Source organism: Pantherophis guttatus, chromosome 4 (assembly GCF_059756535.1).
Source record: "Pantherophis guttatus breed Tessera chromosome 4, ASM5975653v1, whole genome shotgun sequence".
NCBI classification, from domain to species: domain Eukaryota; kingdom Metazoa; phylum Chordata; class Lepidosauria; order Squamata; family Colubridae; genus Pantherophis; species Pantherophis guttatus.
The window spans coordinates 134,318,302-134,336,494 of NC_142066.1; the positions used below are offsets into that span (position 1 = coordinate 134,318,302).

At 37.1% G+C, this 18,193-nt stretch overlaps 1 protein-coding gene across 1 annotated transcript in view; it reads left to right on the forward strand.

Annotated features, from left to right (window-relative positions):
* Positions 1-18,193, forward strand: part of CUBN (cubilin) — a 169,257-nt gene that overhangs the window by 148,443 nt on the left and 2,621 nt on the right. The window contains 7 exon segments of the mRNA XM_087893689.1: positions 358-572; positions 11,435-11,635; positions 11,638-11,651; positions 12,265-12,394; positions 14,551-14,716; positions 16,091-16,288; positions 16,471-16,729. Of these exon segments, the coding sequence (XP_087749815.1) occupies positions 358-572; positions 11,435-11,635; positions 11,638-11,651; positions 12,265-12,394; positions 14,551-14,716; positions 16,091-16,288; positions 16,471-16,729 (1,183 nt within the window).

Sequence of the window (18,193 nt, forward strand, 5' to 3'; positions counted from 1 at the left end):
TTCTTTTTGCCCAGTAACCACTCTGGGAACTCAAGAGTATACCACTCTGTATACTTCAACAGTATATTTTCTAGGATTATTAGCCATATCTGGCAAGGTACAAGTTCTTCATTTTGGGCTTATAATTACTATCATCTTACATAGCACAAAGCTGCACCAAAATTCTTTTGTGACTCAGGTAGCCTACATTCCAGATATTAAAAAATATCATACTTTAAATTAACCTTTCCTAATTTAGGCGATCTTAAAGGTCTCCCGTAAAATGCTTATTCATAACCTTCACAAGTAGATTCTAGTTACCAAACCTATATCAATTGCAGTTATCCTTTTGTATAGATGTGTGTTAAATCTTTACAGATTCAATTGCTTTCATCTTGAGGTCTCTTCTTGTCTCAGAGGCTATGTTGCAATTTATGATGGCCCAAACATTGCTTCTCCGCTACTTGGGAAATTCTGTGATGCAATCCTTCCTTCTCCTATCAAGAGTTCCTCAAACAACTTGCTGCTAGTATTTAGGACAGGTGCCTTTGGAGCTGCCGATGGATGGCAAGCATCTTTCAGAGAGACAATAGGTAAAATTATATTCATATGAAGAGCTCCTAGCATGCTAAGCGGGGGTGAAATCCAGCAGGTTCTGACAGGTTCTAGAGAACCGGGAGCAGAAATTTTGAGCAGTTTGGAGAACTGGCAAATACCACCTCTGGCTGGCCCCAGAGTGGGGTGGGAATGGAGATTTTGCAGTATCCTTCCCCTGCCACACCCACCGAGCCACGTCCACCGAGCCACACCACGCCCACCGAGCCACGCCCACAGAACTGGTAGTTTAAAAATTTGGATTTCACCACTGATGTTAAGTACAATCAACTGTTATAAAAGTGCTCACCTCTTAGTGGTTCCAGGTCATCAGATTAAAGCAGTTGATCTATAGGCAATCTGCAGCATGAGGCAAGGAAAGGCAGAGAGAGACAATAGGAAGTGTGTAAACAATAAGAGTTCAAGAGGGAAGGGATAGTATCCCCTGGCTTCTCTTTATTCCTATTCTACAAATAACTTTTTTAAAAACATAGAACAAAATGCAAAACAAAAGATATACATGCAGTCTTTTTTGTTTGTTTGTTTTTCAACATTCTAGGCCACAATAAATGGCTGGTTGGCTTAACATTTAAACATGATTAAAGTAAAATGCCTAAAGGTGGGTGCCTTCCTTAGGGAAATAAACAAAAGGTCCTTACAATCTTCCTAAACCAAGGCCTTTTAAAAAAAAGCTAAAATTTTAATGCTATTTAAAGACTGAGAAGATGGGAGCCATACAAATCTCAGGATATTATTCCAGAGGCCAAGAACTGCAGTAATGAAGGTCTGCCTGCTGGATCTTGCTACTAGAGGGCACTGCCTGATGAAGAGAACAAGAGATAGCCAATTCTGCCAGATTCTGCAAAAATCATGGGAAACAATTGATCCCTGTAATAACTAGGCCTTATGTACCTTGATCTGCAGTACCTTGAATCCAACTAATAAGCAATGAAGCGTAAATATTTCATAAGCATGGTATGCTTGTCCATTACTGTTTGTGACACTGTATTCTGTATGAGCTATAGTTTCCACATAGTTTTCAAAGGCAGTTCATATAGAGCAGATTCCTTATGAATGACCATAAGAAAGGACTTTCAGTTTGGGAAAGGCAGAAAATATCACATCTTTCCCTCCCCTCATTTGTGACTGGGTCAAAGACCCAAAGACTGGGTCAAAGATGGACCATTCACAAAAAGTAAGGATTGGGTCTCTGACATCTTCCACCCTGAAGCTCAGCACAAGCTCCCCTCAGGGCTGCGTGCTCAGCCCCTTCCTGTACTCACTGTATACCAGAGGTGGGTTTCAGCAGGTTCTGACCAGTTCTGGAGAACCGGTAGCGGAAATTTTGAATAGTTCGGAGATCCGGTAGTAAAAATTCTGACTGGCCCCACCCCCATCAATTCTCTGCCTCCCAAGTCCTAGCTGATTGGAAGAAAATGGGGATTTTGCAGTAACCTTCCCCTGGAGTGGGGTGGGAATGGAGATTTTAAGGTATCCTTCCCCTGCCACACCCACCAAGCCACACCCACACCATGCCACACCCACCAAGCCACACCCACAGAACCGGTAGTAAAAAAAATTGAAACCCACCACTGCTGTATACATATAACTGCATATCCTCAAATCCATCTAACACCATAATGAAGTTTGCAGACGACACAATGGTGTTGGGGCTTATAACTGGAGGGGACGAATCAGCATACAGGGAAGAAGTCCAGAAGGTATCCATATGGTGTTCAAAAAACAACTTATTGTCAGCTTTGGAAGCCATATTAGGCCGGAAGCTTCCACGCTGCCACCTTCTCATGTGTGGGAAAGTAAGAGGGGGGATTTAGTAAAGGGATTGTCTTTAGACAAAATAGCATTCTTCCTTTCGGTCAAAGTCAGGACGATCCTGCATTTGGAGAAGGAGTGATTGGAGTGCTGTCTCGAAATGGGACGCATGGTGATTGGAGCATGTAATCGACTGTTGAGTGAGGAGATGGTTTGGGGTTTTTTGATTTACTGAGGGAAAACCCAGAACTCTCAGATTCGAGTTTTCCCAGATGTGCCAGTATACCTACCCTAATAAATAGAACTTTGAGAAAATGCTTGCTTCAGAGGTTTTAATTGGAATTGGGAGTTTTCTGGAAAGCTGACATTTACATCTAAGTACTAGCAAGACAAAGGAGATGGTGCTAGATTTCCGGAAGCACAGAGAGGTGCCTGCTCCTATGTATCAAGGGGAACCATGTGGAGAAGGTTTCCTCTTTTAAATGAATGCTCATTAGTCAAGATCTCACCTGGAAAAACAACATGTCCCTGGTGGTTAGTAAGGCTCAACAGAGACTTCATTTCCTTAGAGTCCTGCGGAAAAATCAGGTGGAACAACGGCTGATGACTTCTCTCTATCGGTCTATGATAGAAAGCGTCCTCACATACTGTATAACAGTATGGTATGCTGGTCTAACAGCTGCGGACAGGAAGGCATTACATAGAGTGATCAATTCGGCACAAGAAACCATCGGTTGCCTTCTAACACCACTAGATGACATCGCCAGGTCTCGCCGTTTCAGCAAAATAAGGAAAATACTTAGGGTTGATCCACACCCTGGCCAGTGTCTCTTTTTGCTTCTACCATCAGGCAGAAGACAGCGAAGCATAGCCAGCCGGACAAACAGGTTTAAAAATAGCTTCTACCCATGGGCACAATCACAATCACTCCATGCACATATGGAAATGTATGACTAGTCTTTTTTTCCCAATTACTTGTATAGGGATTATTCTCTATACTATTTATACTGTTTTCTGTTATGGATTGTACCAGAGGCTAAACCAATTTCATTGTATATATGATGTACAATGACAATAAAGGCTATACTGTACTATCAACATCCTTCTAACAGATGTTCATGTTAAATAAAGAGAAGTGAATGTACTAACCCCAAGACACCTCACAAAGAAGAGGCATTACACTTGACCTACAGCATTTCATACCAATGGTGACTGGAACTGGCCATGGACAGACGAGACATGAGCTTTCTGCAAAACTATACTCCCATTCCTACAGTTGGTCCAGAAAAACACCATGTTTAATAGTATCAAAAGGTGTTGAGGTCCTAGTTGCGCTTGTCTCGTTCTGGTTCTGCCACAGATCATTCACAAACAAACATGATCAATACTGTCTCTGTTCTAGCTTCAACCTGAAAGTCAACTCAAACAGGTTTAAATAATCTATTTATCTGTTTATTTATTTATTTATCAACCTTCTTCAGAATCTTTGTAGGTGTAATCAAATCACCTTCTCATTACCAAATCGTCAAAAAGAGAAGGTTGAAGATAGGATGGAAGTTGCTTAATACATTTTTCTATCTATAAGAAAAGACTATCAGGAATATACAATGGGATTAAGTACTGGATTACATATCAAATCATCATATACAGATCAGAGGAAACTCATTTGAAGATCTTGCCAAAAAGATCTTGCCAAAAAGCTTCATATTTAAGGAACATTTATTAGATCTAAGCCAAATTTTTGGATTTTGCTCTCATGAAATAATGTTTATTCAGAATTTAAAAATTAATTCTGGGTAGCATGACTGGAGCTATTTTCAATCCAGCCTTTCTGTAATATATTAATATCAAAAATAATTAGCTGAAAATAACCACCTATCAAAACAGCCTGAGATAATCCTATTAATTTAAGAGTTTAGAGAAAGTAGTTCTTAACTGATCCTTAACAATCTGTAAAGGAAACACTCCAGATTTGATGACATAAAGCCTTTGTGGTGTAGCAGGACATAGTATTTCACTGAGTCATTGTAACTCAGCCCTTCCCCACCTCCACAGTTAGTAGCTGTTTTTAATTTCTATAAGGTTCCTCTTTTGCAGTGTGTCTCAACTGTATTCCCTCTGCATGTGCTAAGGATACGACTTCCAGAATTTTTACCTATCATGTGAGGACCATGTGTATTTTGACAGACAAAATAAATGAACTATAATCCCGAGTAAATTGTTGCAACATCACCCAATCAACAATAATTTGAGATTCTTTGTTGAATCATTTGTTTCTCATCTGCATTATTTTTTTTTATTTAAAAAAATCTGCTTAAATCTAAAATGGTCTGGCATGTCAGTTTGAAACAAATCTGCAAAAGAACTCCCTTCAATCCTAAAAGCTTTTATTAGTAGTACAACATGTGGTTAACAGGACTGAAATGAAATTATTCACTAAAGTATAACCAGTGTGTTATTTAGTAACTGGAATATATTAGTAAAACAAGATTGAATAATCTAATTAAAGTATTCTGTTTAATGTTGTTGGTGATTCAGATGAACTCTTGGAAGAGAAAAAACAGAAATGGCAAACTCATTTGTAGTAATCTAAGCACTGTTATGAAGAAGCCTCTCATCTTCGTTAAGACACAAACTATCTTACTTAAAATAATTATCTATGTTTTTACCTGTGGTACATTTTACTGAGAGATGAGTCATTTGTTAATTTGAAAGTAAATGTGCACTAGGAGTCTGTCCCCTTGTTTCTCATAACTTAATGGAAACATTTTTATTTTAAACATCTCTGTTGGTAAATAAAGATTGGCAGATGTTTACATTGAAACATATGTAGGAAGAAAAAACAGTGTCCTTCAGGCTTCTATTTGTACAACTAAGAACTAAGTTATCCTAAGAATGATTTTATATTATAAGAATGTGCAATCTATGTCAAAAGTGATACCATATTTTTCAAATAATATATCACAGTTAAGCTATTATTTCATAATTTTGCTTCATAAAATTTGGTCAGCAGTTTGTTGCATTTGTGGTATAAATTTGTATTTTTTTTTCCTGGATGTGTATGGATATATATTTTATTGTTTCCTATCCTTGGACATAATCACCCAGAATTGACTGAGAGCCTGATGGTCTCCAAATCGAATAAACAAACAAATAATCCATCCAAAAAGCTCTGCAAAGAAATATGTCTGGACAAGTACTGGCTCCCTGTACCTTTTCAGATGGTAAATAATGGATAAAAAGGTACATTTTTTTCTGTAATGCACCACATTATGTCTATAATCTTAAAATGAAATGGTGTACTTATCATAAAGAGTAATTCACTTATAGATATTTCTTTAAGATGGTTTGTAGAATAAACCAAAATTGGTGGGATTTATATACTGTACTAAGGTATAAGCGATGGTTTTATAAAGTTGGATTCACAGAACATTACAAGCCAAAGCCAGGCCAACCATATTATGTTCAAGTACAATATATAAAACCTACCATAAAATTACTTATGTTTAAAATTCAAAATATCATTTTTTTGTAGTAACTCTTGCGAGTTCATTTATTTGTTAGATCTGCCCCTCTCCTTTTCACTAGGTGTTCAGAGTGCCATAGTACCTCCTCCATTTCCACACCACCACTACTGTCTGGAGTAAGTTGAGTTGATAGAATGTGAGTGGCTCAAACTCAGTCTGTCAATTTCTATGGCTAGGGATCAGTGATGAAATTCAATTTTTTTTACTACTGGTTCTGTGGGAGTGGCTTGGTGGGCATGGCAGTGGAAGGATACTGCAAAATCTCCATTCCCACCCCACTCCATGGGAAGGATACTGCAAAATCCCCATTCCTTCCCCACTTCTGGGGGAAGGATATTGCAATATCTCTATTCCCACCCCACTCTGGGGCCAGCCAGAGGTGGTATTTGTCGGTTCTCCGAACTACTCAAAATTTCCGGTACCGGTTCTCCAGAACCTGCTGAATTTCACTCCTGCTAAGGATGGATATCAGTCTCCCTGGTCCTAATCGAAACTTAGTCCCACACTAGAGAAATTGGTTCTCTGTTTCTACTCCAGTGAATGGAGATCAATGATAAAAGTTGTCTCTGCATTTTTTTGGTATTGTTATTTGCTTTTTTTCTTGTTTATCTCTTGGTAATAGACATGATTTTTTTTATTTGTTCGAATTTCCTTTTAATATTTTGGAGCTTTTTGAAACTTCTATAATGATGAGGCACAGATAACATGTGAGAAGCAAGAACCTTTTAGACAAAATTATCTGCTTGTAGTTGACATGCTTGCTGATTTTCTTCCCAAATAGCTGCTTATAATTACAATAATCTCTAGATGTAATGAAGAGGTGAAATGTTCTTCAGACTTTGTATGGAGAAAAGTACCTTTATTTAATGTAATTCTTTTATTGTTCATCTCTTTATAAATAGTGGTGCCTTTCCTACCAATACTATGTCTGGAAAATACACCACAAATTATAAACCTGTCCTCCCATTTTTTACTTGGAAACAGCATATTCACTCCTGCCCTAAAACTCTACACAAGCTATATTTAAGCCAATGTCCCAATCCTTATTCTTGGGTTTCTAACTACTTTCCATCTGTTTCTAACAAGTTAATAATTAGGAATTATTCCATTATATGATGAATGATGAAAGCAATGTTCCTGCTTTAGTTGCTGCTACTTGGAATTTAGAGTGAACTAGGCCCTCCTATTTAAATATTCAAACACGAAGATATACAATACTTTAGTGGTACCTACTCAACTACCTCAAAATAGGCAACTTTTGCATTTTCCAAAACTTGAAAGTTATATATTGAGTTTTGGATATGCCCTGTTTTGGACTTGCTGTAGATATTTTTTTCTCCAATAGACTAAATTGTATTATTACAATTTCGGGGTGGAGGGAAGCAGTAGGTTGAAAGGTCAAAGTAATAGATATGTATATGGAATGTATAAGATAATATACACATATGTATTAATGTATAATAGTTATGTGTCAATGGTGGGATTCAAATTTTTTTACTACCGCTTCTGTGGGCGTGGTGTGGCTTGGTGGGCATGGCAGGGGAAGATTACTGTAAAATCTCCATTCCCACCCCACTCCAGGGGAAGTTTATTGCAAAATCCCCATTTCCTCCTGATCAGCTGGGACTTGGGAGGCAGATAATAGTTGGGGGCAGGGCCAGCCAGAGGTGGTATTTACCAGTTGTCCAGAATTGGTCAGAACCTGCTGAATATGTATATGAATCTGGTATGTGTGATAATTATATAAGAGAAATTCAATGACAGAAAGAAGAACTGGGAGTTATGGAAAGTGAGTGGCAGCTAATGGAGCATAAAACCTGTGACATAGCTTGTCCCATAGACTCTCAAAAGTTTATTTGGCATCTATAACCTCAACATCCTCCCATTGAAGTAAGACGCTTACTTGGACTCTTACTAACCTAATTGGCTGCTCTGTGTGGGCTCTTTTACTTCATGACTAAATCCAGACTTCAATTAAACGAACTGTGTGGGACTATCCTTGCATTATTTTATTTAAAAAAATAAGTAATAGGATTGTGATTTCCCCTAAACCATGACCTGTTTGCTTTAAGCCAAGAGCCTTATGGGTTATATTGGGATCTTGCCAAGTATATACTCTGTTTCCCCCAAAATAAGACATCACCTGACAATAAGCCCAATCGGACTTTTGAGCGTGTGGCAATAAGGCCAAGCACTTATTTCAGGGTTAAAAAAAATATAAGACAGGGTCTTATTTTCAGGAAAACACGGTAGTCTACTTAGTGGAATGCTCAGGCTGCTTAAGTAGTCCTAATACAGTGAAATAATTAAATTTAATTAAATTTTAAATTATATTGGGTTATAATAATGCAATATATGTTTATCACTTTATTTGCACAATACACTTCAGTAGGAGAGGATGGGCAATTACCGAATGCTATTTCTACAAATCCATGTACACCTCTGATTGCATTCTTGGAATCATATATTGCTTGTGACTTAGCAGAAAACAAAGAGAAACTATGATAGGTACTACTCATCATTTAACTAATACACTGATTTTTGGGCTGGCTAGAATTGCTGTTATTTTCTTTCTCCTTTTCATTCAAAGCAATCTTTTGTAATGCTTGAACTCTAGCCTTAAAAATGTACCGGCATGTTAATTTTGAGACATCTGAAGCCTGTCAAGAATCCAGATGTATTTATGTCCATGGAGCTAATTTGGAACTGCTGCTCCACCCTTTTCCTATTATAAAGAAATTTACTTTTGAAAGTCACATTTCCAGAGGCTCATTCTCTGTGGGTTCCACCCTAATATTTCTCTCTTCACTGCAACATCTCAAGAGAGCCCCCTGCTGTGGTATATTCACTGCAACCAGTGTTTCTGAACCTTGGCCGCCTGAAGATATGTGAACTCCAACTGCCACAATTTCCCATCCTGCTTGGGGAATTTTGGGAGTTGAAGTCCACACATCTTCAAATTGCCAAAGTTGAGAAACTCTTCTCAGAGTCTTGTTTGTCCAAGTTTCTTAGTAGTCTTGTGCAAATCCTTTCTATATAGAATCTCTATCTGCTGAATATACAGGTTGTGAAGGAGCAAACTTGGACAATGCAACGCATTTCATCCTCCTTATCAATATCATAACATTTCAAAGGAGTATTATGAACACGCACACACATGCACAGACAAACACACACATACACACACAAAACTTCCAGCATAAATCTTTATTTCTAAGAATGATTTCAGGCCCTTTTTAGTCCTAAGACACTCTTGGAATATTAATAATGATAAATGAGTGCTGGCCAGTAATTTGTTTGGATGTGTGCCTAGAAGATAACACAGATAAATTGACGGAATAGCACCGTGGGAGGATAGAGTAATAGGGAGCAATTTCTCACCTGTTTACTTTCAATTAAATGATTTGAATGTTTTTGTCCTTCTTGGCAGCTATTTTCTGCTAGCCTTACTAAATATACCAGACAAGAAACATGACCAGATGAGCTACCTCCATTTTACTGTAAAGCTACATTAGCATAATCTTACAAGTCTAAAAATACTTCTCTCCACCACCACCACCACCACCATGCTTCCCCCTCTGTCCTTTTATCGCCCCCAAATTAAAGAGGGTCCCTCCTGAGCCTCTTACTGTGTCTGCATTCCTGGTACAGGCCCAGCTGCCTTTTATCTGACCAGTCCCTTGGTCGTGTTCCTTAACCCCAATTTCACAAGATCATTCCCACGAACCATTGCATTTTTAGAAAATAATTTAACATGCTATCAAATTTCTAAATCTATTTACTCAGCCAGAAAATATAGGAAAACCTTTGTAAAGATCACTACATTCCTGTAAAACAAAAAGAATGTCTTTGTTTTTAACTTTAGGCAGTCATTTAATTAGATCTTATCTAACCTCCTATAGTGAATAAAAATTACTTGCAGGCAATCAAGTATAACATTGCAACTAAAGAAGAGTTCTTCCTCTGGCTTAATATTTTGATAACTATCCAAGCATTTTTTCTTAAATAAAATATATATTCCAACTCTGTGATAAAATGAAAAATGTGGATATGCACTAGTTGCCCAGGCTAAGTTTCAATTTTGTGCCTTATTTAAACAACTAAAGTTAAAATATGGCTTAGTGCAATGGTAAACTCAGCAATTGCTTGAAATATATCCCTGATTTGGATTATGCCAAAACAAAAATCAGCTCATAAGTATACCTATTTTGATATGAGTGAATAATTTTATGTTAAAGTCTTGTAGTCTATCTGATTCGTGATAATAAACCATATTCATTTATGTTCCTGCATAGAAATGTAATATCTTAATTTGCAACAGCTCTATAGACAAATCCCAGGAATTAATAGAAATTCTAGTCCAAAGACAAAGAAATAGCTCCTCCTTCTGTTCAAAGAGAGAAATAATCTTGGAAGATCGAAGCTGTACTCAAAATTCTATAATTTTTTCCATTTATTATTCATGCATTCTGATTTATTTAGCTAATGAATCTTATGCTGAACGCTAGTGATCTCACTTCATGTAATAAAGAAATATAAAGAAATACCGATTGTGTTTGCTTTTAACACTGATACATTCCATGACTGCTATGAAAAAATCTTATTTTCTGCTGCTTTTTGTTTTCTCTCTTTGGGCCTTTCTGTATTACTGCACAGAAGAACTATTCATCCATTTTCTGTTAGCATAAAATTATATATCAGCATGAAATGAGTTATACTACCTCTACTGAATTTATTCCCCTCAAGTATCATGACTTTTGTCCAAATTAATGGACGACAAAGCTTAACAGATTTTATCCCCTTTAGACTCTTTTTGGATGCTCTCTAAATAAAAAATAAACCTATTTTAATATCAAAACAGCCAAAGATAACTTAAGGCTGTCTTACTCATGGACCAGGGATGAGATGCCATATCAGCAACATCATGGGAATGATGAAAAACAATATTGACAGAATATATTTGACTAGATGCAAAGGAAAAAAGAATTGACTATAATTGTCAGTCATCTACCAAAACTGTAAGAAAATGCTACATAACGGTAGGTACAGTTGCCAAGAATAATCTAGTCATACTGATTGTTTAAAATTAATAAACTCTGAGCAAAAATAGCGTAACATAAGAACTTAAGAAAATAAACAGTAGCCTGCTGGATCGAACCCTTGGCCCATCTTGTCCAGCGGTCAGTTGTCAAATAGCCAACACACTACACAAGGAACCCACTAATCTTGCAACAGATGGCCTTCAGTGTCAGTCACACTGCAGTCAATGATAATAGTAGTACTACCATTTTTTCCTTCCTCCACATATTCAAAATAATGGCAATGTTCATGAATAATGTGATTTGGTTGCTTTTCGCTTGGCATCCAACCAATTTAAGAATTGTTACACAAACTCTAAGTTTACTATGCTGTATAAACCAAAGTACTGTGTAAAAAGTATGCTTTTCATGAAAGCAATGTTCTCCATGCTAAACATTACCAATAAGCATCAAGTTACATGTGGTGTATGAGACAGAAAGTAATGATAAAAGTAAGGTATCATTTAATGCAGCAATATCAAGCATTGCTAAATGGTCATTTGGTAATGGCAAATTGTAGTGGCTACTTGAGAAATGTGTGTTAAAACTTCAGCTCTCCAGACTCTGACGAGGATGGGAAAGATGTAGAATGTGTGTGGGTTTTAGCTGTACCTATAAACAAATTGATCAACCTCACCTTTGAGTTTTTTGAATTAGAAGCTGCAGCATCTTTTCAAAATTGCCATAGGATTATGTCAAGGTAAGAAGATCCATGTACCAGATAACAAAATAATTGTGACTATTCCATTTTTCTTTTCATTCAACAGCATTTCTTAGGCAGACAGAGAATGTGTGTTTCAAATAATTTTTTTTAAAAAATGCCCTAAAGTGACAAAAAGATTAAAACTGAATTCAAAAGCAGCAAGCCAATAAGCAATTGCTAAGTGAGTGCAAATGACTTTTTATGAAATCATAATAAAATCGATTCCACTCAGGTATACTTATAACTGGTTTATCATGTTAAGATATGAATACGCTATTATGCTTGTGTATCCAGTTCTCATACAATCTCTTTTGAGTTGTGACGGTTAATACATCTTAGTTTTCATTTTATCTCAATCAGAAAATAAACCAGAATCCTTAGTTATCCATATTTTTTTAATTTATTAACCTCCACTTCAAGGCAGCAAACAAAATACAGAAGTTATTTTCAAATCCTGGTACAAGAAACAGGTGATAGTTTTCTGATTTAGATAAAACAGGACATTTCATCTATCCCTGTTACATCAAAAAGAGATCCACTTATTCATTGAGCCAACTTTATTCAAATAATGCCATAGAAGCCTAATTTTATGTATTTCTGTCATCTTTAGTCATATGATGGTAGTAATGAAGATGCCAATTTTGTTGGAATGTTCTGTGGCCCCAATCTCCCACCTTATTTCCTTTTTACTAACAACTTCTTGACTGTTAAGTTTGTTACTGATACATTGTTAGAAAGAGGTTTCACTACTACTACACTACTGTAGATAGTACCACTTGAAATTTCTTCTAAAACAGCGATCCCATTGCAAACTGGTAGTAAAGGTAAGTAGAACCCACCCCTGGTGTTATCAGTCACATTCCCCAATGAAGCAATTTCGTGGGTTATAGAAGTCACTCCCTCCGGCCTCTGTGAGTCACCCTGGAGATGACCTTGATGTTGCCACTGTAAGGTGCTTTATTTTGACTAAAAAGCAAGTTCCTCGATGCAGCTGTGAGGCTTGGTTTTCCCATCCCCCTGCCTGTGGCAACTCAAGAGCAGGTCAGGAATGCTTCATGAGTTGACAGCAGGCTTTCAAACTGATCGGTAGACAGGACCTGGAGCAAATAACAGAAGCTCACCTGTTGTGCAGAGCTTAGGTCTCGAAATCAGGCTCTCAGTTCTCCAGCTGACAACCTCAGTGTCTTTACCCACTGAGCCATAGTGCCCCTGAAATATATTTTTACCTTTATATTAAAGGTTAAAAATGTAAAAATACACTCAAATTAAACTTGTGCCTCAGTGATTTCATAGAGTGTAGCTCTGCAGTATCTCAATGATAATACAGAAATGGTTTGCCATTACCTTCTATCAGTTACTTTTCCACTTACCAATTTAGTTCTCAGCCCTTATCTTGTCCATGGTTTCCCTCCAAGATGCTCAAGGCCCAATGCTATGTAGCTTCCATATGTAGGCAAAGGCTGCCATCTACTGAGACAAAGGTAATTCAAGAGATGGTAATTCCAATCTGAATTACAGTGATCCATGCCTCGCCTGCTATAACCTCCTCTTTGTTTAAAATCCTTCATTGGCAGACCAGGCCCAAATTAAATCTGAATGAATGTGTATAACATTTGTTAATAAATGGGTAAATATGAGCAGTCTTGAAAACAAGAAATGTAACTTTTCTTTCCTTGCCAAAATGTTAATGACCTCTCTGCTTTAAAGTGGCCAAAAATTGCCATTTGCGTTTTAATGAAAACCTCCATTAGCACCAATGAGAAATTTACTTGAAATGTAAAGATCAAGGTATATACAGAATTTGTCAATCCAGGAAAGACCAGAAATTTCCAGAATTTTTTCTTCTCTCGTCCTTGGTTTTATACACTGTTCTAGTCACTGATGATACTGACATTGATAAGATTAACAAATTACAAACATTCTGTTTTCTTCTGGACTATGCTGAACCTTGTCTTGATTCTGGCATTCTACAGACAGTTCAGTGGTTTCCAGAAGTCCAAGTTGCAAATAATTGAAGGTGTCCTGGGGATGGTTTTGTTCCAAAACAGGCCAGTTTTGTTAAAATATCACAGTTAGAAGAAAACACATAAAAGACTATTGGATTTTAGAAACCATCAAACAATCCTCTGAAAGAAGGATGGTCTGAAGGAGAAGCAACGTGAAAAATAGAATCTTTTGAAGTTCTCAGAGAATAGTCCTCCATTATTGGATCAATGAATTTTTCACATCTCTACAAACTGGCTGCTTTAAGAAGTCATATTTGTCAGGGCCATAGTAAAAAGGTAGAAAAATTAAACAGCCCTTCCTAAGACTATTCATTTGTGTTCAAATGCTTTCTCTTTACCTCTAGTTTGGCAGTAGTAATGTGGGAAATAGATGCAAAAGTTTGGTGGCATTCTTTTTAAACTATAAAAAATATACAAAGAATTCTGCCCAGACAATAAGAAATGCTTATCACTCTGGGAGGAATAATGACATGAATAAAGGTTTCCTCACAGAGATTTAGGTATTAGTAGAGGTAGATAAAAAAAATGGGATTCATCGCTGTTAATTTTCAACCTAGTGCTAGAAAAACTAGCCATGGACTTAATGGGTTTTTTAGTATATCCAATTTTATGTTAGTGACTTTTATATATATATAGTTTAATGGGAGACTGGTAAAGACTCATAAAATCTCGAGAGGAAAAAGATTGGATGATTCCATCTCCTCCCCAAAACCCCTCCACTAAAATAGGATAATGATAGAGAAAATTCTAGCAAGTTCAAACTTTGGCTTTTGGGCCTCAGAGATTTTGTGAAAGCATTCATGTCATGTTTGTGAAGAATAAAAATAAATATTACTGTAGCAGTAATATAGGGCAATGTGAATTGGATTCTATTGAATTCTTTTATGAAGTTTCATCATTTTACATTTGTACCTGTGTCACGTGTCAGGGCATTCAAGAGCATGCTGATTGTATCCACCAGTTCTGTGCTTCTGACAACTTTACAATCCTAGATTTTTATTCTTACAGGCAAAGTGCCATTGTAATTTTTAGATCAGATGTTTATATGATTAATAGGTAAAGGTAAAGGTTCCCTTCGCACATATGTGCTAGTCGTTCCCGACTCTAGGAGAAAGGGCTCATCTCCATTTCAAAGCCGAAGAGTGAGCACTGTCCGAAGACGTATCCGTGGTCATCTGGCCGGCATGACTAAATGCCAAAGGTGCACAGAACGCTGTTACCTTCCCACCAAAGGTGGTCCCTATTTTTCTACTTGCATTTTTTACGTGCTTTCAAATTGCTAGGTTGGCAGAAGCTGGGACAAGTAATGGGAGCTCACCCCGTTACACGGCACTAGGGATTCAAACCGCTGAACTGCCGACCTTTCGATCAACAAGCTCAGCGTCTTGTCACTGAGCCATCATGTCCCTTATATGATTAATAATCGATTCCAGTTCAAGCTTCATTAAAAAATAACACTGTTTCTTACAGGCATTAGGTTTCATTAGCACAGACTATAGGAGAAAGCATTATTTGTCTGACATAAAATATGAAAATCTAAAAAAAAAAGAAAAAAGGAGGAAGGAAAACAGAGAAAAGCTACAAAAAAACCTGACCTTATTCCCTTGATCTCAAGAATCTCAAGAAGTTTTGAATTAAGAATAAACTACACCCATGCAACAAGGTCATTTAATTTCAAGACCCTGGTTGCAATGATAAAATCATATATACATTCTTTTCATAAAGTTGCTATAAGCTGGCCTTGGTTAATGCCATCACTCTTTTCATTCAACAGCCATAAGTATGTTAACATGGTGACACAAAAATGAATAGAGTTTAAAGATGCGGATGTACTTTTCAATTATATACCAAAAACATGAAAACTATTATGATATGAAGAATTATGAGTTAACTGAAAAAGGGAAGTCAGAAAACAGATTGTTTTGTATTTTATATTATTGGATGGTTGTCTTGTAAATCTTAGATTTAAGACAGATTGGCATTTATCTGTCACATAACACATCAGTGAGTTCTCACCAACGCATCGAGGCTGCATTCACCCTTGTTCGCACCTTGCCACTGATATTGTCATGCCTTGGAGGTGGGATCCCAGATACCAAAAAATGACTATCTTCTTCAGGTTTTCTCCATTAGGAGCCCTCCTGATAGTTAAAAAAAAATTTCAGAACAGTCTTGCTCATCAGTTCATGCCTGAAGAGACTTTGTTGTTGCCGTGATAAATACTTCTAATAAAACTACTGTATAAATCTTAAAATAGGATGAAGGTTTAATTAGGTAGTGAGGTTTGTTCAGTCAGTCAAAACTTGGTAAATCAAAAAAAGTTGAATCAATTGAGAAATTCTTACTAATTCAGCCTTTACAATCACATTGTTGCTAACAGAATCTTCATATATTCTTTTAAATATAGAAATTGTAGTGATATCTTCCACTGCTTGGCAAACATTATAAAAACACTTTACCCAATTGTACATTTACTAAAAACCATGTTATATATCTGTGTTTCAAAAACAATCACCTACTTTCCTATGAAGGATATGAAATTACTTGGACTTCATCTCCAAATGGTACCAAAAATATTTTAAGTTCTGTCAATCAAACAATTAATAAATTAATACATCAACCAACATGGCTGCCACTTAATCTTGTACAACTAAACTAAACACAAATCAGAAACAAATGGCAATGATTGTATAAGTCTTAAATTAAAATACAATCTGCAAAGTATTAAAATGACATCCACAGGGAAGATGTATAATTTTTCAAATCTAGACTGGGGCTCTCATGAAAGAGAACAAGTAAATGTTTAGCAGTAACTTACTTTTTCTGTTCCTAACTTGTGGTGGTTTCTTATATGGACAGTCTGCTTCAGTCGCCAATTCAGAATACCTAGTTTCTTACCAGAATAAAACTGACTGTGAATGGACAATTAAAGCTCAGCAAAGAAGAATTGTTACTGTTAATTTTGCTTACATCAGCATTGAAGATCCAGGCGATTGTACTAGTAATTACTTGAAACTCTATAATAGACCAGACAGTAGTTATCCATCCATTGGACCATACTGTGGATTGGTAGGATTTTTCTTTTTCTGAATTTTTAGAGAAAGCCAGTTTGGTATAGTGGTTAAGATATCAGACTAAAGATTTGGATTCAAACTGATGCTTAGTTTGGACAAGAAAAATAAATAAACTAGAGGATGCATTTATCTTTTACTGCCTTCTCTCTCTTATTTAACTAAAGTGGTTCCCTCCCTTATCAGGTAAAACCAAACATATCCAGCATGATTGCAATATTTGAAAAAACACTTCTGTAAATCACAGGTTTTGTAGTGCCATCTAGTGGAAACTTTGCTAAAATTATTTTAGAATGAGTTTTCATTGTGCTTGGTTTTGTTCATGGCCATTGAAGTTTTAAAACTATAGTTTATGACTTGGTGTGATCAGTGATCCACCTAATTGTGGTTTATTCAATAATCCCCAGTCCTGAAGGTATACTTTAAATAGTGCAGAATTTTATTTTAATATTTTATTTCCTATTAGCAGCAGCATTTGTAAAAACTTGCATCAGAATGACAAAAAAAAGTTTTGTGATATGCTGAAAACTGTTTGGTATCTCTGTGCAACATTGCAAAAGGAGTGTTATTTCACCATGACCATAATTCTGTGTCCCACCAATATCTGGATGTTGCTGCACATTAACTATGAGACATGACTTAACAAGGTGTAGCTTAATGCTTTTTAAAACAGTACTTTTTAAAATATGCTTACCTTAAATCAATGTGTGGATTTAAAGATCATGGTAAAGCATAAATGTTAGTTTATAACATGGTGACTAAGCACAACTGTGACAGTAACTATTGCTAAGTTATACATCAACAATCAGATGAATTCACACGAGCCACATCCAAATCCACAAAATATCAGTTTGTGATGAATGAACCTATATCCTAGACCAGGCGTTACCAAGCCATGACCCTGGACAGCTAGTAATACAGTCCCACAAAATTGTAAACTTTTAACTCTGTTCCAACAATTCAAGAGGCGACTCTACACATGGACATCACCAGACGGTCAACACAGAAATCAGATTGACTATGTGCTCTGCAGCCAAAGATGGAGAAGCTTTATACCAGTGATGGCTAACCTTTTTGCCATTGCGTGCCAAAAATGGGGGGAGTGCGGGGGGGTTGCTCGCTTGCATGCCCACACCCATAATTTTATGTGTTCCTCCCTCTACACATGCATGTGTGATCCTCCCCCCCCTGGGCTCCCTCCACTTTTGGCATGCGATAGCAAGAAAGGTCCATTTTTCGCTGTCCCCAGGCTCTACAGCCTTTCTAGGAGGTTGGAGAGGGCAAAAATGGCCTTCCCCACTCCCCTGGGCGCCCTCTGGAGGCCGGAAACAGCCTTTTTCCTGACTTCCGATGGGCCCAAAAGGCCTGAAAATCAGCTGGCCGGCGCACGCATGCGCGCTGGAGCTGAGCTCGCGTGCCCACCGATATGGCTCCATGTGCCACCTGTGACACGCGTGCCATA